The 23911-nt window shown below is 47.5% G+C and overlaps 1 protein-coding gene across 48 annotated transcripts in view; it reads left to right on the top strand.

Moving 5' to 3' along the window:
• Nucleotides 1-23911, top strand: part of AASDH (aminoadipate-semialdehyde dehydrogenase) — a 41289-nt gene that overhangs the window by 13137 nt on the left and 4241 nt on the right. For 34 of the 48 annotated variants that reach the window (XR_016212184.1, XR_016212185.1, XM_089302750.1 and 31 more), the window contains 8 exons: nt 8694-8886; nt 11361-11602; nt 11925-12031; nt 12664-12836; nt 13535-13727; nt 15066-15181; nt 18294-19089; nt 22679-22842. Coding sequence is in view for 46 of the 48 variants with exons in the window: in XM_089302750.1 (XP_089158876.1) it covers nt 8694-8886; nt 11361-11602; nt 11925-12031; nt 12664-12836; nt 13535-13727; nt 15066-15181; nt 18294-19089; nt 22679-22842 (1984 nt within the window). In the remaining 2 variants the exon portion in view is untranslated. Of the gene's footprint in view, nt 1-7886; nt 8092-8693; nt 8887-11360; nt 11603-11924; nt 12032-12663; nt 12837-13534; nt 13728-15065; nt 15182-18293; nt 19090-22678; nt 22843-23911 lie in introns of those variants that run through there. The other 14 variants (XM_089302767.1, XM_089302760.1, XM_089302759.1 and 11 more) reach the window with 8 other exon arrangements.

A 23911-nucleotide genomic window follows, 5' to 3' on the forward strand; every position in this document is an offset into this window, starting at 1 on the left:
TGACTAGTGATATTGAGTATTCTACCTATTGGCCATTTGTTTGACTTTCTTTGAAAAGCTCATTTAGATCTGTTGCCTACTTTTTTTTTTTTTTTTTGAAAGAGACGGAGGAGATCTTCCATCTGCTGGTTCCCTCCCCAAACGGCCACAATGGCTGGGCTGGGCCAGGCCAAATCCAGGAGCCAGGAGCTTCTTCCTGTTCTCCCATGTTGGTGCAAGGGCCCAAGGACTTGGGCCATCTTCCGCTGCTTTCCCAGGCACATTAGCAGGGAGCTGGACTGGAAGCAGAGCAGCCAGGTCTTGAACGAGTGCCCATATGGGATGACTGTATTGCAGGCAGCGGCTTTACTTGCTACACCATGGTGCTGGCCCCTGTTGCCTGCTGTTTAACTGGATTATTCTTGAGCCATTGAGTTGAGTTCCTTATGTATTCTGCATATTAACCCCTTGCCAGGTGTGTAGTTTGCAGATATTTTCTTCCATTCTGCAGGTTGTCTCTTCAGTCTGTTGATTATTCCCAGAAGCTCTTCAGTTTGAAATCTCCTATGTCCACTTTGCTTTTGTTTGCTATGCTTTTGAGGTGTTTACCCATAAAACTAAGTGTCTTGAAACGTTAGCTTCTAGTAGTTTCGTAATTTCAGGTCTTCTTACACTTACCTGTTTAATCTGTTTTGAATTGATTCTTAATGTGGTGAAAGGCAGGTTTAGCCTCATTCTTCCGTGTGGATAGCGTTTTCCCCTTGCTGTTCACCAAAGATTGTCCTTTCTCCAGTGCACATCATACCTTTGTCAGATCTGTAGACGTGTGGGTTTACATCCAGGCTCCCTGCTCACTTTCCTGAGTTTTCTTTCAGTCTGTTTGAGGAACTCCTCTAGGCAGGGATGGAGGTGACAGATTCTCAGCTTTTGCTTGGAAAGCCTTTAGTTCTCTTTCACATCTAAATGGTAGCTTTACTGGGTAGATTATTCTTGGTTGGCACTGTTCGTTCAGTTCTGTGGAAGTCTCATCCCATCACCTCCTCACCTGTAAGTTTTCTGCTGAGAAGTCTGCAGCCAAGAAAACTGGGATGCCTATTTCTCTTTTTTTTGTGGCTCTGGGAATCCTATTTATCTTTAATCTCGGAGAGCTTAATTATATTTTGGGGTAGATTTGGTTGAGTTGCGTTTTACTGGTGACCTCTGAGCCTTCCTGTGTCTAGATGTTTGCTTCTTCAGGGTTGAGTTTCCTTGTTATCTCTGAATATGTTTCTATCCATGGGACCTTCTCAGGTCCCTTTTGAAGCCCAGCTTTTGGATTTGCTCTTTAATGCTGCCCCAGGGTTCCCAGATAAGCTTCCTTCATGTCTCTTGGTTCTTCGTTTTTTCCCTTCTGTGTGTGTGTGTGTGTGTGTGTGTATACACCTACAGTTTTTTTTTTTTTTTTTTTTTTTTTGACAGGCAGAGTGGACAGAGAGAGAGAGAGAGAGAAAGGTCTTCCTTTTCCATTGGTTCACCCCACAATGACCGCTGCGGCCGGCACACCGCGCTGATCTGAAGCCAGGAGCCAGGTGCTTCTCCTGGTCTCCCATGGGGTGCAGGGCCCAAGCACTTGGGCCATCCTCCACTGCACTCCCTGGCCACAGCAGAGAGCTGGCCTGGAAGAGGAGCAACCAGGACAGAATCCGGTGCCCTGACCGGGACTAGAACCCGGTGTGCTGGCGCCGCAAGGCGGAGGATTAGCTAAGTGAGCCGCGGCGCCAGCCTGTATATTTTCAAATAGCCTTATCCAGCTTCCTGAATCTTTCTTTTTCAGTTGTTCTGCTATTGATGCCTTCTACTGTGTTTTTAATTTTTCTTAATGTGCTTTTCAGCTTAAGGATTTCTGCTTGATTTTTAAAAATTCTGTTAAGTTTCTCTATTAGACTAATGACTCATTTCTCTGATTTCCTGAATCTCCAAGTTTCCTCAAAACAGCTATTTTAAATTATGCATTCAAAAATTTGTGTCCATTTATCTGACTGGTTTCTAACACCTTATTTTGTTCATTAGGGAAAGTCCTTCTCAGTTCTTGATGCTTGTTGGTAAATGACATCTGTACATTGAAAGGATTAGGAATTTTTTCTGTATTTGTGTATGGCTTTGTGCTCGTCTTTGAGAAGGTAAACAGTCCACTTATTTTCCCTGAGCCTGTGGACATTTCTGCTATTTTCGCACTGGGTGACCTCCCAGGTCCAGGTCTGTTCCAAGTCAGGCATTGGTATACTGTTTCAGTACTGGAGGGTGGCCCTTCCTAGGTTTGTCCCAGATCCTCCGTTAGTGTGTTCCGAATGAACTGCTAGAGGGTACATCTGCCAGCACTGGCCCGGGGGACCTTACCTGGCACTGGATGGCATCATGGTAGGCCTGACTGTAGGGTCCAAAGCAAAGTTCTCACTGTCCTTCCCACACTGTTCTTCAGGGCTTGGAGCTGTGTGTTCTGGAGGTAGGGAGAAGTGTCATGGGAAGGCTCCGCCTGCAGTGCTGGCCTGAGGGCCTTGGGTTGGCCTGATAATAGGTTTCAATTCTGAGGTCTGCGCTTAACCCCTCTTTCTTCCTGAGGTGGAGGGCATAGAACGGTAATGCTTGGAGCTGGAAGGGGAGTGGGGAGTGATGATATGGCCACTCTGCTTTCTGTCCTTTTCACTATCTTAGGTGAAAACCAGGCACTGTGGTAGCTTCACCGGGTTTCCTTAGGTCTTGGGAAGGTAACGTGTGTGAGTAGCTGTTCAAATTGATGCCTTTGTAAGGAGATGATTGCTGGAATGTCTTACTCAGCCACTGCGTTCTTGCTCCACTTCCCACATTTTACTAGAAATGTTAATTGTAAGGGTTTTCAACCACTACCGAGAATGGCAGCCAAAACCATGCTGAGCAAAGAAAGTTTTATTAGAGTGAAGAACTGCCGGGAGCAGCCTCGGAGGGAGAGCAGCTCAGGGCTCATGTGTAGGGCTGGGGCTTTATAGGGAACTCGTGTCAAGGGAGGAGGGAGATAGATGGGGATGAGTTGGAGCGGCCAAACGAAGGGCTGTGGGATGCAGGCTGGAGCAGCTGGAGAAGATACCAGACACCATGAGACGGGGGTCCCTGATGACAGGGTGCCCCTGGCTGCCTGATTCACAGCTGGGGCAGTGATAGGGAGCGGGAGGCACAGGACGTCTCCCTGATTTGTAGCTGGGACAAGGTGTGGGCATGGTGAGGCTCTGCAGACGCGTGGCACCTCTGTTTTTGTTTTCCTGATGCCAGGAAAGAGTGGGGGAGATGTCTCGGACCTGTGTGGATTCAAGACTCTCGCATTAATCATTTCTAAATCTAGCATATATGAAGGGCCTTCAAAAAGTTCATGGAAAATGCAGTTAAAAGATACTAAGGATTTCCATGAATTTTTTGAAGCCCTCATTTTACATTCGCACATCTCTGTGGATCAGCCACGTCTTTAGTACTCAGTGGCACCATGTGTTGGCAGGTCTAGAAAGAGGGAATGGCTACATGCTGTAGAGATGAAACTAATTGCTTAGTAATATTTCTGAAATTAACAAGCTGTATGGGTTCTTGCCACAAATTCAGAGACGAGTTCTGAATACTGCCTCAAATAGACTAGACGACATGGTAAGTTTTTAAGCGTTTTAATCGGTGAGAAATGCGTAGGCGAGTGTGGACTCTACCTGAAGGAGAAGGGGCGGTCTGGAGATCAAGCTGGAGTCCATACCAAGCAGAGAGCAGGCGAGAGCCACGTGCAGCAGTGGTCATGAGCAGCTGCTTGCAGCTTAGCACCGGCAGCGAAGCGAAGGCAGAGAGTGAGGGGCAGCGAGTGAGGGGCAGCGGGGGAAAAGGGGCTGGGCCAGGCGCACTGTGTTCCAGGCCTTTTATGCACTTCCAGAGGGGAGTGGTTATGTAGCCTGACTGGCTGGTGGGCACACAGATGTGGTCAGGTGGGGGCATGGTGAGGCATGGTCTTCCAGCTCACAACTCTGATCGGTTGTGTCCTATCCACCTGCCTGCATCAGAGAGGTGTCTTGTAATTGGCAGTATTGTCTGTAGTGACCTCTGAGTGCCTTTGAGGATAGATTAGAGGATGCTGGAGATGGGAGACTGGGAGATAAGGAAAAGGAAGATAATGAAAGCACTCTTTTTCTAGGAACTGGCCATAAGAGAAAAATTCTGGGAGGAGTGTAGGTTTTCTCTTTGCTTTAAGATACCTGTTGGAGCTGGCGCTGTGGCTCAGCGGGTTAATGCCCTGGCTTACAGTGCTGGCATCCCATATGGGCGCCGGTTCTAGTCCTGGCTGCTCCTCTTCTGATGCTGCTCTCTGCTATGGCCCCTGTACCCACGCGGGAGATCCAGAAGAGGCACCTGGCTCCTGACTTCGGATCAGCACAGCTCCGGCCATTGCGGCCATCTGGGGAGTGAACCAGTGGATGGAAGACCTCTCTCTCTGTCTCTACCTCTCTCTGTAACTCTGTCTTTCAAATAAATAAAATAAATCTTAAAAGAAAAGATACCTGTTTATAGGTTTAAAGTAGGGAATTGGTTAACAGCATGGGTTTGAATAATAGGCATAAGATATTTTGAGATGTGAAGATACTGTGGAATATTTCTTTTTATTTATCTTTTTAGAAATCTTTTATTTAGTGAATACAAATTTCAAAGGTACAGCTTTGCGAATATAGCGGTTCTTCCCCCCCCGTACCCGCTCTTCCACTCCCATTCTACCTCCTGTACCTTCTCCCATCCCATTCTTCATTACGATTCATTTTTAATTATCTTCATATACAGAAACCAACTCTATTACTAAGTAAAGATTTCAGCAGTTTGCACCCACACAGACACACAAAGTATAAAGTACTGTTTGAAGGCAAGTTTTACAATTCTCATAGTACAACTCATTAAGGACAGAAGTCTACATGGGGAGCAAGTGCACAGTGACTCCTGTTGTTGATTTAACAATTGACACTCTTATTTATGACGTCACTGATCACCCAAGTCGCTTGACATGAGCTGCTGAGACTATGGAAGCCTTTTGAGTCCACAAATTCTGTCAGTATTTAGACAGGGCCATAAGCAAAGTGGAAGTTCTCTCCTCCCTTCAGAGAAAAGTACTTCCTTCTTTGGCCCCTTCTTTCCACTGGGATCTCACTCACAGAGATCTTTCATGTAGGTCATTTTTTGCCACACTGTCTTGGCTTTCCACGCCTGAAATGCTCTCCTGGGTTTTTCAGCCACATCCGAATGCCTTAAGGGCTGATTGTGAGGTCAGAGTGCTGTTTAGGGTGTTTGTCATTCTTTGAGTCTGCTGTGTGGCCTGCTCCCATGTTGGATCATTCTCTACTCTTTTTCTTTTTAATTCTATCTATTGTTATTAGCAGACACTTGGTCTTTTTTTTTTTTTTTTTTTTTTTTTTTTTTTTTTTTTTTGGACAGGCAGAGTTAGAGACAGAGAAAGGTCTTCCTTCCGTTTGTTCACCCCCCAAATGGCCACTACAGCTGGCACGCTGCGCCAATCCGAAGCCAGGAGCCAGGTGCTTCCTCATGGTCTCCCATGCAGGTGCAGAGCCCAAGTACTTGGGCCATCCTCCACTGCCTTCCAGGGCCACAGCAGAGAGCTGGACTAGAAGAGGAGCAACCGGGACAGAACCGGCACCCCAACAGGGACTAGCAACTAGGAGGATTAGCCAAGCGAGCTGTGGCGCTGGCGACACTTGGTCTTATTTATGTGATACCTTTGACACTTAATCCTGATATCGGGAATGACCTCCTAAATTCTATACAAAAATGTGGCCCCTTAGAGCTCCCCGGAAGCGCCATCTGGGATGCCACATATGTTACCGGAATTTGGGGTGTCATATGATATCACCATATGCTTTTTAATAAATCTCCAATATTAATCAGCCCGAGAGGGTTCTTGCTTAATATTTAGAGAAGAATTCTAAATACAGGCATAAATAAACGAGGCAGCATGGCACATTTTAAGCTTTATTTAGTGTGAAAGATGCATAGGAGAGAGAGCGGTTTATCTGAGAGAAAGGGGTAAATCTGGGTTTATACCGAGCACCAGGAACCAGCCACGTAGAGGAGCATCCAGGCCAGGAAGGGGCATCTAGCCCTGGAGACGCAGGGCTACAGCCAGCCCTCTTCTGGCAAGAGGCCAGGGCAGAAGACAAGAGCAGGACACACCTTGTCCCAGGCTTTTAACCTACTTCCAAAGGGGAGTGGTTAATTAACCTGATTGGCTGGTGGGCACCCAGGTGCCAGGTAGGGGCATGGGGTCACACAGGGGCGTGGTGAAGGTGTGATCTTCCGGCTCACAAACCTGATCAATTTTAACCTGTATGCCTGCCTACTTCATTGCTATCTACACAATCTGTTACACACTTAATGTGATCACTTTAACATGTGAGATGGCATTATTACCACCCAGCTTAATAGGATTTGGAGTCCCATGGCAAGTTTTTAGCTTTATCCTTAGGGGTAGGTCTGTGGGAACGTGTGCCAAATTGTACATCTCCTCCCTCTCTTATTCTACTCTAATTTTTTTTACTGGGTTGGAATATGTCTCTTTGGATGTCCTTACAAGGACAGGAGCTGTAATAAATTACATAAATCCCTTAGTGTTAGGGGAAGCTGATGGGTGGTAACTTGCGTATGAAATAAAGGCTGTCATTCTCTTAAGAGTTTGGGAGGTGGGGATGAGCTATGGAGAACTGTCAGAGTGGGGAGGCGACAGAGTTTGGAAGAGGTAGAGGCCGTTGCTGAGGAGGCTCGGGGCCCAGCAGAACAGAAACGGTCTGTGCAGTGGGAGCAAGCATTTGCCCAGAGAGAGGCGGGCTGCTGGTTCATGACCAGGTGTATGAATTCCTTAATACTGTTTTGTGCTTGACCTTCAATTCACTTGCCTCTTAAATCAATTTCATTTACTTCTAGACTTTTTCTTTTAATTTGATGGGCAGAGTTAAAGAGAGGCAGAGAGGTGTCTTCTATCCCCTGGTTCACTCCCTAAATGACTGTCTGAGCTAAGCCAGTCCAAAGCCAGGAGCAGCTTCTAGGGCTCCCACATGTGTGCAGGTCCCCAAGGACTTGGGCTGTCTTCTGCTTTCCCAGGCTGTAGCAGAGAGCTGTGGAGCAGCCAGGTCTTGAACCAGCGCCAGTATGGGATGCTGACACTGCAGGCGGCAGCTTTACCTGCTACACCACGGCGCCAGCCCCTACTTTTAGGCTCTTAAGAGAGGCAGTAAATGATTTGATTCTAGAGTTGCAGTGTTAAAATAATCTAGAAATTAATATTAAATTTTATATTTGTTTTAGATGTAGGTTACTAAGATAGGCACTATCAAATTTCAGACATAGTAAAACAATCTTAACTCTATTCCTGGCTCCCAAATATTACCAGGGTGACCTGTTCCTAAAACAAAGATGAGGATTACTGCTTGCCTTGAAATTACTACCTCTACATGGCATGATTGTCTTAGGGAAGGGTAAGGTCTGATTTATTGAAAAAAAAAAATTTTTTTTTTTGAAAGGCAAAGTTACGTAAAGAGGCAGAGAGAGGTAGGTCTCTCCATCCACTGTTTCACTCCCCAAATGGCCACAACAGCCAGAGCTGAGCCAATCAAGAGCCAGGAGCTTCTTCTGGGTCTCGCACTTGGGCGCAGGGGCCCAAGGATTTGGGCCATCTTCCTCTGCTTTCCCAGGTACATTAGTAGGGAGCTGGATTGGAAGTGGAGCAGCCAGGACTCAAACTGGTGCCAGTATGGGATGCTGGCACTGCAAACAGTGGCTTTACCCTCTATGCCACAGTGCAGGCCCCCTTATTGAGATTTTTAAGTTTAATTTAGGAAAATCTTTTTTAAAAAATGGATTTATTTGAAATGCAGAGTTGCAAGAAGAGGGAGACACACAGAGGGAAGGAGATCGTCCATTGTTGATTTACTCCCTGAAAGAAAAGGCCACCACAAAACACACCAAACACTGGAGTGAGGGAGAAGGTTTATTGTCGGGTGGGGCCCAACAGGCTGCCTCCCAGTGCACGAGAGAACAGCTGCCTGCACTGGGAGAACAGGTCTTCTATAGTTTGCAGAGGTAAGGAAGTGGGAGCAGAAATCCCATTAGGGTCGGGGTGGATTTAAACCCAGGCCCTTGGACGTGGGATGTGGGCAGTCTAAGTATTGGCTTAACCACTGCACTAAACATCTGCCCTAAGAGATACTTTGATGGTTCAGTGTAGACAAACTTTGCTTCATGGACAAAATTTATTTTAAAAAATATTTGAAAAGTAGAGTTAGGGGGAGAAAGATCTTCTGTCTGCAGGTTCTTTCCCAGATGGCTGCAACAGCTGGAGCCAGGAGCCAGGAGCTTCATCTGGGTCTCGCACATGGGTGCAGGGGCCCAACCACTGGGATTGTCTTCCACTGCTTTCCCAGATGTGTTAGTGGGGAGCTAGATCAGAAGTGGAGCAGCTGGGACACGAACTGGTGCTCCTATGGGACGCTGGTGTTGCAGGTGGTGAAACTTGATCATCAAATACTTTTTTAGGATCTTTGTTTACCAGATGCTTTGAGATCTTATAACTATATTTTGCTTTAGGTTCCTTTTTTTAAATTTTTGAATATTTTTTAGAGTTCATATGTACGATTCTAAGAATATAATGATTTTTCCTTCCTGCCCCCCCCCCCCCCCCTTAGGTTGCTTTTTGATGTCACAAAAGAAGATGTTTTGTTTCTGGCTTCGCCTCTGACCTTCGATCCTTCTGTTGTGGAGATATTTGTTGCGCTCTCCAGCGGCGCCTCTCTGCTTATTGTGCCAGCTTCCGTCAAAGTGCTCCCATCCAGACTAGCTGCTGTGCTCTTTTCCCGTCACAGAGTGACTGTTCTGCAGGTACCGCTTAGGACGGAGAGGATGTGACTGTTCCGCGGGTACCGCTTAGGACGGAGAGGATGTGACTGTTCCGCGGGTACCGCTTAGGACGGAGAGGATGTGACTGTTCCCGCGGGTACCGCTTAGGACGGAGAGGATGTGACTGTTCCGCGGGTACCGCTTAGGAAGGAGAGGATGTGACTGTTCCGCGGGTACTGCTTAGGACGGAGAGGATGTGACTGTTCTGTGGGTGCCGCTTAGGACGGAGAGGATGTGACTGTTCTGCAGGTACCGCTTAGGACGGAGAGGATGTGACTGTTCCGCGGGTACCGCTTAGGACGGAGAGGATGTGACTGTTCCGCGGGTACCGCTTGGGACGGAGAGGATGTGACTGTTCCGCGGGTACCGCTTGGGACGGAGAGGATGTGACTGTTCCGCGGGTACCGCTTGGGACGGAGAGGATGTGACTGTTCCGCGGGTACCGCTTAGGACGGAGAGGATGTGACTGTTCCTCAGGTACCGCTTGGGACGGAGAGGATGTGACTGTTCCGCGGGTACCGCTTGGGACGGAGAGGATGTGACTGTTCCGCGGGTACCGCTTGGGACGGAGAGGATGTGACTGTTCTGCAGGTACCGCTTAGGACGGAGAGGATGTGACTGTTCCGCGGGTACCGCTTAGGACGGAGAGGATGTGACTGTTCCACGGGTACCGCTTAGGACGGAGAGGATGTGACTGTTCCACGGGTACCGCTTGGGACGGAGAGGATGTGACTGTTCCACGGGTACCGCTTAGGACGGAGAGGATGTGACTGTTCTGCAGGTACCGCTTAGGACAGAAAAGATGTTTCGTCTTGGATTATTCAGTATTTCAGGGTTTTGGAGAATATTTTGTATTTCTATAGTTTAAAAAGTTTATCCATTTGAAAGACAGGGAAAGAGAAAGAAACCAATATTCCATCTGACTGCTAGCTCACTCCCCAGATGGCAACACTGGGCTCAGCCAGTCCAAAGCCAGGAGCCTAAACTCCATCTGGGTCTTCCCGTGTGAGGCAGGGGCCCAAGTACTTAGGCTGTCTTCTGTTGCTTTCCCAGGCGTGTTAGCAGGGAGCTGGACAGGAATCGGGAGCCAAGACTTGAACCAGCACTGTGGGATGCCAGCACTGCAGGTGGCAACTTAACCTACTGATGCTGCCCCTGTATGATGCTTTACAATGGAATAATAATAATTAGTTTAATTATCAAGAGATGTCCCTTGATTGTGCCACTTGTTTGGTTTTTTGTTTTTGTTTTTGTTTTTTTTTTGGAAATGGAAAAAAGAATTGGTTAACTATGCCTACAAAATTCTTTTAGTGTGAGTCTTTCATGTGTATTATGCTAGGAGAATTTGACTTAAATATTCTATGATATGCTGCCACATCTGTCAAAATTTTTTTTTTTTTTTTTTTTTTTTTTGACAGGCAGAGTGGACAGTGAGAGAGAGAGACAGAGAGAAAGGTCTTCCTTTGCCGTTGGTTCACCCTCCAATGGCCGCCACGGTCAGCGCGCTGCGGCCGGCGCACCGCGCTGATCCGATGGCAGGAGCCAGGAGCCAGGAGCCAGGTGCTTTTCCTGGTCTCCCGTGGGGTGCAGGGCCCAAGCACCTGGGCCATCCTCCACTGCACTCCCTGGCCACAGCAGAGGGCTGGCCTGGAAGAGGGGCAACCGGGACAGAATCCGGCGCCCCGACCGGGACTAGAACCCGGTGTGCCGGCGCCGCAAGGCGGAGGATTAGCCTAGTGAGCCGCGGCGCCGGCCAACATCTGTCAAAATTTATTTGCCTTATGTTTCCCACTGAAAGTTACTGTAAACAAGTGAAATTATAATTAAGTTAGGAATTTAGATTTTTATTTTGTATATCAGTATGCTTTACATTAACCTACAAAAACAAAGATTTTTGAAGTTTATCCTCTTTCCAGTATCCTAAAAAATAATGCCTCTCTCTGCCTCTGCCACTCTGTAACTCTGCCTTTCAAATAAATCTGTATTTAAAAGAAAATAATGTGGGGCTGGCACTGTAGTGTATGGTGGGTAAGGCCACTGCCTGTGGTGCCAGCAACCTGGAGAGGCGCTGGTTCGAGACCCGGCTGCTGCACTTCCGATCCAGCTCTCTGCTATGGCTTGGGAAAGCAGCAGAAGATGGCCCAGCTCTTTGGGCCCCTGCACCCGTGAGGGAGACCCAGAAGAATCTCCTTGCTCCTGGCTTTGAATTGGCTCATCTCTGGCCGTTGTGGCCATCTGGGGAGTGAACCATCGGATGGAAGACACCTCTGTGCCTCTCTCTCTGTGTAACTCTGACTTTCAAATAAGTAAATCTTAAAAAAAATGCTGTGGCTTTCCAGATGTGATTTGGAATTTGGTAAATGCAGTGTTAATTTCCCTGGGGCTCTGAAGTAATTCTTACAGTAGGCACCTTTTTAAAGAAGTGAGGGAGAAAGTTATTTTTAATATATCTGCAGGCAACTCCAACATTGCTCAGAAGGTTTGGCTCTCCGCTCATCAAGTCGGTGGTTTTGTCGGCCAGTACTTCTCTCCGAGTGTTAGCGCTGGGTGGTGAACCATTTCCCTCCCTGACTGTCCTCAGGAGCTGGAGAGGAGAAGGCAACCGAACACAGATCTATAACATTTACGGTGTCACGGAGGTATCGAGTTGGGCAACCTTTCACAGGATTCCAGAGAAGATTCTTAACTCTACTTCAAAGTAAGGGTTTTAGTTGTATGAAACAGAGTTGAAAGACTGTTTTGCCATGAACGGTGCTGATAGGCACTATGACCTTAGCTGGTATTTTAGGTCAGAATCCAGAACCTTTATCGTTACTGGTCATGAGACCCGGCTGGAACTTTGTGACAAAGCAGTAATGAATAACATAGATGCTAACCTTTCTACCTGTCCTTTTCCTCTTGGGAGGCTTTGAAAAATAGCATGACAACCTTTTATTCTTTCTTTGATGCAGTGAGATTAAACACATTGGGAGATAGTCTGCTCACGTGAGAAACTGCATCTGCTTTGTGCTGTTTTTCAGATGGGAATTGCCTGTGCCGCTGGGACTGCCACTGCTGGGAACAGTGGTCGAAGTCAGAGACGCCAGTGGTCTCACAGTTCAGGAAGGAGATGGCCAAGTATTTTTAGGTTGTTTTATATTTGCTGATTGGGGGAAATATTTTTTTTAAAGGAAGAAAACTTTTTTTTTCCCGACTTTTCTTATGTCTAGTATGCTTTTCAGTGATAACTTTTTTTAAAAATTGTTTTCCTTATTTGTTAGAAAGAAAATATGAATCTCCCATCCTCTTGTTCACTCCCCAAATGCCAGCAACAGCCAGGACTGGGGTTGGCTGGAGCTGGGAGCAGGAGCCCAGTCCAGGTCTCTGTGGGAGTGGCGGGACCCAGCTACTGACGCCAGCACCTGTTGTCCTCCAGGGTGTACACTAGCAGGAAGCTGGAATAGGAGCACAGCTAGGACTTACATCCAGATATGGGCTCCAGAGCGGCGCCTTAACCGCGGTCAGACACTCGCCCCCTGCTTTTAACTTAGTCTCATTCTCCTCGACAAGAAACACCTAAGAAATTACCATAATTATTTTAGATAACAATGTCTATTACTCTAAAAAAATTGTATATGATTTTATGAGATAACTTAACAGTAAGTCCCCTTTTTAAAATAAATACTTGAAATTTCAAGTTTAGTAATAGCTGTTGGAGATGTTCTTGATTTAGTAGTTTTAATTTATTTCCCATGATATCCATGTTTGTGTCTTGGGAAGGTGGCAGAAACAGGGTGTGTCTTCTTGATGATGAAATGACAGTACCACTTGGCACAATGAGAGCCACAGGTGACTTTGTGACTGTGAAAGATGGAGAGATATTTTTCTTGGGACGAAAGGATGGTCAGATCAAACGTCATGGCAAACGTCTTAACATTGAACTTGTACAACAGGTAGAACTACTTAAGTATTCAATATCTGTTAATACATGTATTGATAAGAGGCTGCTACCACCAATGTTCTGTGCCAGGATATTTTATTAGTCTTAATTACCTAGGACTTTTTATTAGTGATGAATTACAATTAAAAGCACAAGTAATTCGGTGCCTTCCTTATTCCTAGTATCAGGAGATTTTTTCCTTTAATTATTTGAGAAGTAGAGAGTGCTTTCATTCACTAGTTAACTCCCAGATGCCCACAATGGCTGAGACTGGACTGGCAGCTCTGTCCAGGTCTCCCATGTGCGTGGCAGAAGCCCAGTTACATGAACCATCATAGCTGCCTACTGAGGTCTGCATTTGCAGGAAGCTGGAATTGGGAGCCAGAGTTGGGAGTCGAACAGAGGCGCTCCAGTGTGGGATGTGGCCATCTGAGCCACTAGGCCAAATGCCCACCCTGGTTGTATTTTAAATAAGTGACAAAATGGATTTTGATATCCATGAAAAGAAACTGGGTTTACTTTGCTTCAGGCTCTATTTTTTTTTTTTAATGTTAAGAACTTTGCGTGTTAGTAAGAGTAGCGAGTAATTTTTTGAAATTCTGGTATATTCCAAATTCAACTGTGTTGATTTGAAAGTGCCATAATAAATTTGAGCTTTCATAAAGTTCGTTTTTAAACGTTCTCATCAGTAAGTTGTATCCTCTCTCTTAGGCTGCTGAAGAGCTTCAGCAGGTGGAGTCTTGTGCGGTTACGTGGTACAATCAGGAAAAACTGATTCTCTTCGTGGTGTCCAAGGATGCTTTGCTGAAGGAGCGCATCTTTAAAGAACTGCAGCAGCGTCTTCCAAGTCACGCCGTCCCGGATGAGCTCGTGTCGATTGGCTCGCTGCCCTTCACGTCTCACGGTAAAGTCGCCTGAAGCAGGCAGGTTTCGGTGCCAGACAGCGCCGACGCTGCTCCAAGCTGGGGCGATGGTCACGTGCATCCTCGTTGTGAGTGATGCTGGCATTTATCGTGGCAGACCCCGTGTCCAGTGCTTTGTGCTTTGTAAGATGAACTCGATTTCTCTTCAGAAAAGTGTGTGAGTGGGTGCTCCTGTTCACATTGACAGATGAAGAATCTAAGCCTTAGAAGGATGACGTGATTCCCCCCCCCGCCTCCACCCAGATCACCTTGCCAGGTGGGGGTTGTCTCAGGGCTCTCCAAAGAGACCCACTGTACGGATGGCAGAAGTTTAGTAGAAATGGCTTGTGCACCTGTGGAGACTGAAGTCCCACGGTGTGAGCACGCCGGGGGCCCAGGGAGGCTGCTGGTGTGAGTCGGTGTGAGGCAGGGGCCTGAGCACCCGGGCCTTGCTGATGTGAACCCCAGAGGACAGGGCAGAGGAGGAGAGATGTCCCAGCCCAAGCAGTGAGTAGAAGAGGTGAATTTTGTCTTCATGATCTTTTGTTCTCTTTAAGCCCTGTGGATGCCAGCCCCACAGAGCAGGGCCCCAGTTCATATGCTGATCTTACCTGCGCTGCCATCCCAGAAACCCGTGTCTAATCTGGACGCCCCCCCCCCCCCCCCCCCCGTCCTGTTGGCACAGGAAATGAAGCCTACGGTGGGAGAGTGGAAGTCCTGGCCAGGACTGACGTCAGAATGGACGCCTGCACCTGCTCGCCGTTAGGCTCCTTCCTAATTTCGGCTGTCTTGCTGTGTACTTCACATGCAGTCATTCCTTTGTCAGTGGTACCCCTTCTCTAAGTTACATGAATGTTAATGGCATCTTTAAGATTAATTCATTCATCTGAAAGGCAGGGTGATAGGACAGGAGAGAGAGCTTCCACCGCTGGTTTACTCCCCAGATGGCCACAGCCAGTCTGAAGCCAGGAGCCTGGAACTCCACCCTGGTCTCTGGGTGGGTGGCAGAGGCCCAAGCGCGGGGGCCATCGTTCCACTGCTCTCCCAGGTGCATTAGGAGGACGCTAGATAGGACAGAGCAGCTGGGACTTAAACCAGCACTCTCGTGTGGGGTGCTGGTGTCACAATGGAAGCTTAACCTGCTGAACCACTACACCAGCCTCTGCTTATTCCATTCTTGGTAGCATCACAGTTACTTTCTTCAGCATCGACGACAGACTCTTCATGGGATTTCTGAGCTTTACAATGCACAGTGTTCGTCACTAATGAAATACAGAGGCGCTGAGGTGAAATTTCAAAATGTTACTTAAAAACATTTGTTATTTCTCTTTTATATGAAGGCAAAGTTGATGTTTCTGAGTTAAACAAGATATATTTAAACTACGTAAACTTGAAGCCTAAGAATAAACTCAGTGGAAAAGAAGATCTTTGGGAAAAATTACAGTGTTTGTGGAAGGTACACTTTTTACAGTACAAATTTATTCTCAAGAGTTCATTTTAGGGGCCTGGGCTGGGTTGTTGTAGATAAAGCGTCTGCCTGCAGCGCCACATCCATTATGGGCACTGGTTTGTGTCCTGGCTGCTCCTCTTCTGACCCAGCTCTCTGCATATGGCCTGGGAAAGGAGTGGAAGATGTCCCAAGTGCTTGGCGCCTGCATCTGTGTGGGAGACCTGGAAGGAGCTCCTGGCTTCTATCTGCTCCAGCCATTGTGGCCATTTGGGGAGTTAACCATCAGGTGGAAAACCTTTCTGTCTCTCCCTCTCTGTCTGTAACTCTAATATGTAAATAAGTCTTTTAAAATTTAAAAGTTCATTTTGAAGATTGATAGCATCCTAATATGCCTAATAAAATTTCCTAAAGAGGGGCCAGCTCCGTGGCGCAGTAGGTTAATTCTCTGCCTGTAAGTCTATAACCGACTGTGGGATAACACGGCGCTGGCATCCCATTTTTGGTGCCGGTTCTAGTCCCGGCTGCTCCTCTTCAAATCCAGCTCTCTGCTATGGCCTGGGAAAGCTGTAGAAGATGGCCCAAGTCCTTGGCCCCTGCACCCATGTGGGAGAAGCTCCTGGCTTTGGATCAGCACAGCTCCGACTGTTGCAGCCATTTGGGATTGAACCAAAGGAAGGAAGACCTTTCTCTGTTTCTCCCTCTCACTGTCTGTAACTCTACCTCTCAAATAAAATAAATAAAATCTTAAATTTTTTAAATTTTTTTATTTTTTGACAGAGTGGACAGTGAAAGAGAGAAACAGAGGAAGGTCTTCCTTTGCCGTTGGTTCTCTCTCCAATGGCCTCCGCGGCCAGCACACTGCGGCTGGCGCACTGCGCTGATCCGATGGCAGGAGCCAGGTACTCTTCCTGGTCTCCCATGGGGTGCAGGGCCCAAGCACTTGGGCCATCCTCCACTGCACTCCCGGGCCACAGCAGAGAGCTGGCCTGGAAGAGGGGCAACAGGGACAGAATCCGGCACCCCGACCGGGACTAGAACCCGGTGTGCCGGTGCCACAAGGCAGAGGATTAGCCTAGTGAGCCGTGGCGCCAGCTAAAATTTTTTTCTAAAGAATGTTACTACTGTCTACTAGATAGTAGGTAGAATAGCTTCATTTACACAATTTGTATAAAATAAAGGTTTTCCACTGTGAGATTAGATTAAGCTCTCCACAAAGAAGTGGATTGGAAATGACATAACTTTTTTTTTTTTCTTAAGATTTACTTATTTATTTGAGAGGCAGAGTTAGAGAAGGAGAGACCGATCTTTCATCCACTGCTTGACTCCCCAGATGGCCACAACGACCAAGGCTGGGCCAGGCTGAAGCCAGGAGCCAGCAGCTTCATCCAGGTCTCCCATGTGGGTGCAGGGACCCAAGCATTTAGGCCATTTTCTGCTGCTTTCCCAGACACATTAACAGGGAGCTGGATCAGAAGTGCAGCAGCTGGGTCTCAAATTGGTGACCATGGAGGATGTCCGTATTGTAGGTGGTAGCTTTGCCTGCTATGCCACGGCACCGGCCCCAACATAACTTTTCTCTCCTTTCTGACAAGAGTTTCACTGCACACCACTAGCTCTTATAGAAAAGGCCAAATCGTGTTATCCCACAGTCGGTTATAGACTTACATCATTATTCCAGAACTTTCAGTAACAGCATATGTGTTTCTACTTAATGGAGTAACTATAGAGTTGTAAAATCTTGTTGGCCAACCATTTTCTTAGATACAGTGTGGTTTTTGTTTTAAGGCAAAGAGTTCTTTTGTCTGCTGGTTCGCTCCCCAAGTGCTTTCAACAGTCAAGACTGTGCCAGGCTATAGCCACTAGCCCAGAACTCCGTCTGGGTCTCCCATGAGGTGCATGGGCCTATGTACTTGGGCCGTTTTCCATGGCTTTCCCAGACACATTAGTAGGGAGCTGGATTGGCAGTAGAGCAGCTGGGACTTGAACTGGTACCCACATGGGATGCTGGCATTGCAGGCGGTGGCTTAACCCACTGCACCACAACACCAGCCTCTGTAGAGAGCTATTTTTTAAAACAATCTGTCTAGGTGAAAGTCTTACCCACTGCATTTTTCAGGTTCCTAGAAAATAATTCTGGTTTATATGAAGCAGGTGAAGATACACGTTGCTCCTATATTATGGAAATGTCAGCAGTTAGTGTTTTGTGGTCTTCAGTAAATCAGATTTTTATACTCCATTCCCTGTTTTATGGGTAGGAAAAGTTTTCTAAAGTAAAATGTATTTTGCAATTTTAAAGTTCATGACAAATTGGTAGCAAAGTAGCCTCTTTTATTTAATTTCTTAAAACAAATCTTATCTATTTGAAAGGCAGAGTTATGGGGCAAGAGGGAGAGAGAGAGAGGAGAAAAAACTCTTCTATCCTCTAGTTCATTCCCTAAATGGCTGCTACAGCCAGAGCTGGGCCAGGCCAAAGCCAGGAACTTCTTTTGGGTCTCCCATGTGGGTGCAGGGGCCCAAGCACATGGGCCATTTCCCCCTGCTTTCCCAGGCACATTAGCAGGGAGCTGGATAGGAAGTGGAGCAGCCAGTACTTGAACCAGTGCCCATATGGGATACTGGTGTTGCTGGCAGTGTCTAAATTTATGCTACAACTCCAGCCCCGGCCTCCTTTAGTTATTAAAACTATTAGAGGCTAGCGCTGTGGCGTAGTGGGTAAAGTCACCACCTGCAGTGCCAGGATCCCATATGGGTACCAGTTCAAGTCCTGGCTGCTCCATTTCCGATCTAGCTCTCTACTATGACCTTGGAAAGCAATAGAAGATGGCCCAGGTCCTTGGGCCCCTGCACCTGTGTGGGAGACCCGGAAGAAGCTCCTAACTTTGGATCGGTGCAGCTCTGGCCGTTGCTGCCAATTAGGGAATAAACCAGTGGATGGAAGATCTCTCTGTCTCTGCCTCTCCTTTCTCTACGTAACTCTGACTTCCAAATAAATCTTTAGTAGAAAAAAAATTTCCTTAAGTTCCTATTGTAGGTGCTGTCCTCTGTGTTACTGGTGAATGTTGATGTATTTTGGTGGTAGGCATTTTATTCACCTTGTTTCTCCCTCTGTCCTCTGCAGTCTGTTCTGAGCGTCTCGGAAGATTTTTTGCGGGTTCCTGACGAGTCACGCTTCTTAAGTAGTGGAGGCGACTCCCTGAAGTCCATCTGGCTCCTCAGTGAGCTTGAACAACTCGTTGGGGCCCCGGTGCCTGGGCTACTGGAAGTCATCCTCAGCGGGTCCATTTTGGAGATTTACCATCACGTCCTGCAAGCAGTGTTTCCCGATGAGGACCTGGCGGCACTCAGCAAGAGCTGCACCCCAAAAAGGAAGCTCCGCGACCCGGACCTGGAGGAAGGCTCTGGAGAGCCTCCGCGTCCGCAGTGCGCCTCGCCTTCCCACGGCCGTGACCCGGGCGCTGCCTGCATGGCTCTGAGCCGAGGGAGGCAGGTTCTGTGTCTGAGCTCGGCCGGGTCTGTCCCGGAGCGAGGGCCTTGCCCTTCAGCCTGTTACGAGTCAGTTTCTCAGACTCACGCTCAGACGTTGAAGAGCTCAGACCCCCCAGCTCTACGTGAGACGCCCAGAGATGCGTCCTGTGCCGCAGGTGTTTCTGGAGAAGGGCAGCCTGTGCGAGGGGCGGAGAAGGCGGAGCTGCCTGTGAGGTGGAGGGCCGACACGGGCAAGTGTGTGGACGCGTCGCCTCTGGTTGTGATCGCAGCCGCTCCTGGGTCACCCGCGACCGTGTACATTGGCTCCCATTCCTGTAGAATGAAGGCACTGGACCTTCACTCCGGGAAGGTGAAGTGGGAACAGGTTCTAGGAGATCGAATCGAATCCTCGGCGTGCGTGTCTAAGTGTGGAAACTTTGTTATAGTGGGTAAGTTTTTTTTTTTTTTCTTTTAATATTTATTTGAAAGGCAGAGTTACAGAGGGGATGAGGCAGAAAAATCTTCCATCACTGGTTCATTCCCCAAATGGCCAGGCTGCAAGCCAGGAGCTTAATCTGGGTCTCCCATGAGGGTGCAGGGGCCCAAGCACTTGGGTCATCTTTTACTGTTTTCCCAGGCACATTAGCAGGGAATTGGATCGGAAGTGGAACAGCCAGGATTTGGATCAGCCCCCTTATTGGGTGTTGGCACTACAGATGGCAACTGTACACCACTATAGATGGCAACACTACACCACAACCCTGGCCCCATGGCTAACTTTCTGAATTTGAAACTTATAAACTGAATTAGCATGTGATAATGCTGGTAGGACCAAGTTAAATGTAACAAACCTGTGTACCATGGGTTTGGTTGCTGTCTAGGAGTAACTCTGGTTCTCAGTGTGGGCCCTGGGCTCCCAGCCCCTGGATTTGATCCCAGCTCAGAGGCTGCATTAAGCTCTGTGACCTTTGACACATTGCTGAGCCTCTTAATGATCTAGAGCAGCAAACATTAGCTCTTGGTCATTATCCCTTCGGGTCAGGAATGCAGGAGCAGCTTTGCTGGTGCAGGTTCCCGCCTGTGGCTGCAGCCATCTGAGGGCTGGGCGTGGCCTGGGCAGTCCGTCTCCAGGGCGTTCCTGTCATTCACGGGGCTGGCAGCAGAGGCCTTGGTTCTTTGCTGGTCCTGGTGGAAGCTTCAGTTTCTCGTCACAGGACCCTCTCTGTAGTGGGTGATCTGAGAGGAGGAGGAACGTAGTACCTTCTACAGCCCAGTCTCCAAAATTGTGCACTGGTTGAGTAGCCCTTATCCAAAATATTTCACCAGAAAAGTGTTCTGGATTTTATTTTGCTCAGGTTTTGGAATATTGGCATATATATAAAATGAGATATCTTAGATGGTGTCACTTCTATATGAAATTCACTTCTGGCCAGCGCCGCAGCTCACTAGGCTAATCTTCCGCCTTGTGGCGCCGGCACACCGGGTTCTAGTCCCGGTCGGGGCGCCGGATTCTGTCCCGGTTGCCCCTCTTCCAGGCCAGCTCTCTGCTGTGGCCAAGGAGTGCAGTGGAGGATGGCCCAAGTGCTTGGGCCCTGCACCACATGGGAGACCAGGATAAGTACCTGGCTCCTGCCATCGGATCAGCGCGGTGCGCCGGCCGCAGCGGCCATTGGAGGGTGAACCAACGAACGGCAAAAGGAAGACCTTTCGCTCTGTCTCTCTCTCTTACTGTCCACTCTGCCTGTCCAAAAAAAAAAAAAAAAAAAAAAAAAAATTTAAAACAAGAAATTCACTTCTGTCTCCTACACACCTTACACACACAGACCCTGACCCGATAATTTTATACAGTACTTTTGTGCGCCTGTGTTTTGACTGAGCTGTCACATGAAGTCAGATGTGGAATTTTCCACTAGTGCCGTTTTTTGTTGGCCCTCGGGGTTTCAGATTTTGGACTATTTCAGAGTTCAGATGAGGGATGCTCAAGTTGTATTTGTCATTTTTGTTTTATTCACTGCAGGTGTACCACTAAGTCCAGCCAACACTCAAGGGGACAAGAATTAGGCTGTACGTAGGAAAGGAAGAGTGTCGCAGAATTTGTGGACATGCTTTAAAACTGCCATAGAGCTTTAGGGGATTAAATGCAATAATTGCCTACGGATCCTGTAGTACATGGGCAGGCATAGATTAAGTGCTGAGTAAGTGTTAGCTGCTGGTCACCACTCTGTCTCTTTAAGGTGCAGGTGACTTTTGTAGGGACGGAGGGGTCCTAGTGTGAGGTCTTGCCCCGATCCCACTCTTGTTTTTCCTCCCCTGGCCATGTGAGGGTTCACTTTATGTGCTGATGGAATCTGGTCAGAGCTTTTTGGACCGTGAGCCTCAGAATGTTTTTCTCTACTTTACGTCCAGTGTAAGTCCTTTATCAGACTTGGGTTTTGCATGTGTTTTCTCTCAGGCTGTGGATTGTTTTTCTGTTCTCTTAACATAGTGTCTTTTGAAGAGAACCGTGTTGTGTTTTTGTTGCTGTTGTTGGTGGTGGTGGTGGTGTGTGTGTGTGTGTGTTTTATGATATCTATGAAATCAAGATTTTCTCCTGTATTTTCTTTTGGAATAGGACTAACCTGAAGTCTTCCTTGCACAGCTGGTCCTAGGATACTGCACTTTTTATGGCATTGACTCTGCTGCCGCTAAGCAGGTCGCTGTGGTCTTGCTGCCAAGTAGTAACTGGCAGGAAAAGCACAGCACAGAGTATCTGGGGAGTTGGACCTCAAGTGAGCCACAGTGGCAAACGCCGTGGGTGATGGAGCCACTTAGAGTAGGGACCAGTGAAATTGCCCTAAATTGCTGTCCCCAAATTCTGCTTCCTCTGATTGACACACACTTCCGTGATCTCCACTTTGTGGATTTTGACTCCTCCTGCTTCCAGCTGAGTTTTTTTTGACAGGCAGAGTTAGAAAGACAGAGAGAAAGGTCTTCCTTCCGTTGGTTCACCCCCCAAATGGCCGCAACAGCTGGTGTGCTGTGCCAGTCTGAAGCCAGGAGCCAGATGCTTCCTCCTGGTCTCCCATGCGGGTGCAGGGCCCAAGCACTTGGGCCATCCTCCACTGCCTTCCTGGGCCACAGCAGAGCCAGCTGAGTTTATTTTTGAGAGGCAGGGAGCGACGGAGAGCTCTCATCATGGCTCCCTCCCCAAAGCTCACAAAAGCCAAAGCTGTGGGCCGGGAACCCAGCTCACATCTATGAGTGGCAGGGACCCAGCTACTTGAGCTGTTGGCTACTGTCTCTCAAGGTCTGCCTTTGTGAGAAGCTGGAGTTGGGCGCAGAATCGGGACGCAACCCAAACATTCTCCAGTGTGGGAGGTGGGTCCCCGGATGCCCCTCCGCAGCTGAGTTGTCCTGTCCGTAGCAGCAGTTTGGGAAAGGCAGTTTCGTGTGGTTGAGAGCACGTGCTCTAGAATGCGCCCTCTTAGATTCAGATTCTGACTCTGCCACGTCTTAGCTGTGTAGGCTGGCCCTGGTAAACCCGTGCGCTTCAGTGTTCTCATCTATAAAATGCAGTTGTTTATAACAGCACTGACTTGCTGTGAGGACATGTGAGTTAACAGTGGCCCCTAACACATGGTAACTGCTGAAGGGACGTTGCTGACCAGCGGTGTTGGTGTTTCCTGGACACTTCCCATGCGCTGGGCATTCAAGGTCACAGGACGTGTGAAGTAGTTGAGTCCGTCCTGCAGGAGAGTAACCCGAGGCTCAGCATCACCCCCTGACTGCCCAGGGACCCCCTTGGGAAACCGGAGCCCAGGTCGGTCAAAGCCTCTCTCGGCCACAGCAGGCACCATTGTTTTCTTGGCAGTAGTACTTTACAGCGCTTTCTAAAAGGAGCTGTAACCACTAACTTGGAACCTTGCACAAGTGACTACTGTCCCAGGTGAGCTAAACATGGGCAAATTTGAAGACCATCGAGTATGCCATGGTTTAAGCTCATGGATTGTTTGCCAGTGGGATTCCCAAGTCTTCTCTCCCATGTTTTTTCCCTTCCAGGCTGTTACAACGGGTTGGTTTATGTTCTGGAAAGTAATAGTGGAGAAAAATACTGGACGTTTGCTACTGGGGATGCTGTCAAAAGCTCTGCAGCCGTGGATCCGTCCACAGGACTCCTCTACATTGGCTCACATGACCAGCATGCGTATGCTGTAGATATTTACGTAAGAACTCACCTCGTCAGCCTCACATCGTGAGCGCAGAAGAGAGGGACCCTGGCAGGTGCCATGGAGACTCGGAGCAGGCGTTGACTATTCCCGAGTTTAGCATTGTGTGTTGGAGAGAATAAAGGGTTAATTCTTAAAAGCTTAAGACATTTTCAACTTCCTTTCCAAAGTTACCACGGTAAATTTGCTACTCAACCCTGAAATGTAAAGAGCTTAGAACTGTGCTGACAATAGAAAAAAATAAATCAGGAGATATTAATGAGATATTTTAAGGCTTTATTACCTAAGTTTTTAAAAAACATAAAAATTGGAAAAATTTTGAAAGTTGAAAGAATCAAATCTCATTTTTATGTATAAATGAAAATAAAGAGCAAAATTCAAATTAATAATAAAAATATAAAGACTTAGAAAAATAGGGGAAATGAACACACAGGATCCCGGAGAGAAATAGGTGGTAAATGCATATAAATGTTTCATACCTTTTAAAAGTCAAAGGACTGCAAACTAAGATCTGACAGAAACAGTGGCATTGATTAGAGAATATCCTGCACCGTAGCAGAAGTGCTGATGAGAGTACTGGCGGGTGGTAACTGCTGAGGCCACCAGGGAGAACGGTTCGGCCATAAACAATTTCCTGTCCTTTGATCCAGTGACACGCTTTCTAGGAACCTAGCCTGGTAAGATTATCAGACCTGTGGACAATACGTACACCAAGGTGTCTACTTGTAAGTCATCTGTAATACCAACAGATGTGCTCCATGTCATGTTCTGTGATGAAGTGGAGGCCATGTTTTATATTCATAATGGGATATTCTGCAATAAGATTAAGTAGTTTTAGAAAACAAGCAATCCATGATACATGATTGTATGTTTAGAATGAGCTGCACCCTGTTAAACTGTGTGTATAAATACATACATGCACACAGACATGCCAACAGGATTAAGAGAGATGCTAACATGTTCACAGTGGCTGTCCTCCATTTTTCTTTAAGATTTTTTTTTTTTTTTATTTGAAAGGCAGAGTTAGAGAGGGAGACACAGATCCTCCATCTACTGGTTAACTCCC

Source organism: Oryctolagus cuniculus, chromosome 8 (assembly GCF_051225735.1).
Source record: "Oryctolagus cuniculus isolate XC-2025 breed Fujian yellow rabbit chromosome 8, ASM5122573v1, whole genome shotgun sequence".
NCBI lineage: Eukaryota > Metazoa > Chordata > Mammalia > Lagomorpha > Leporidae > Oryctolagus > Oryctolagus cuniculus.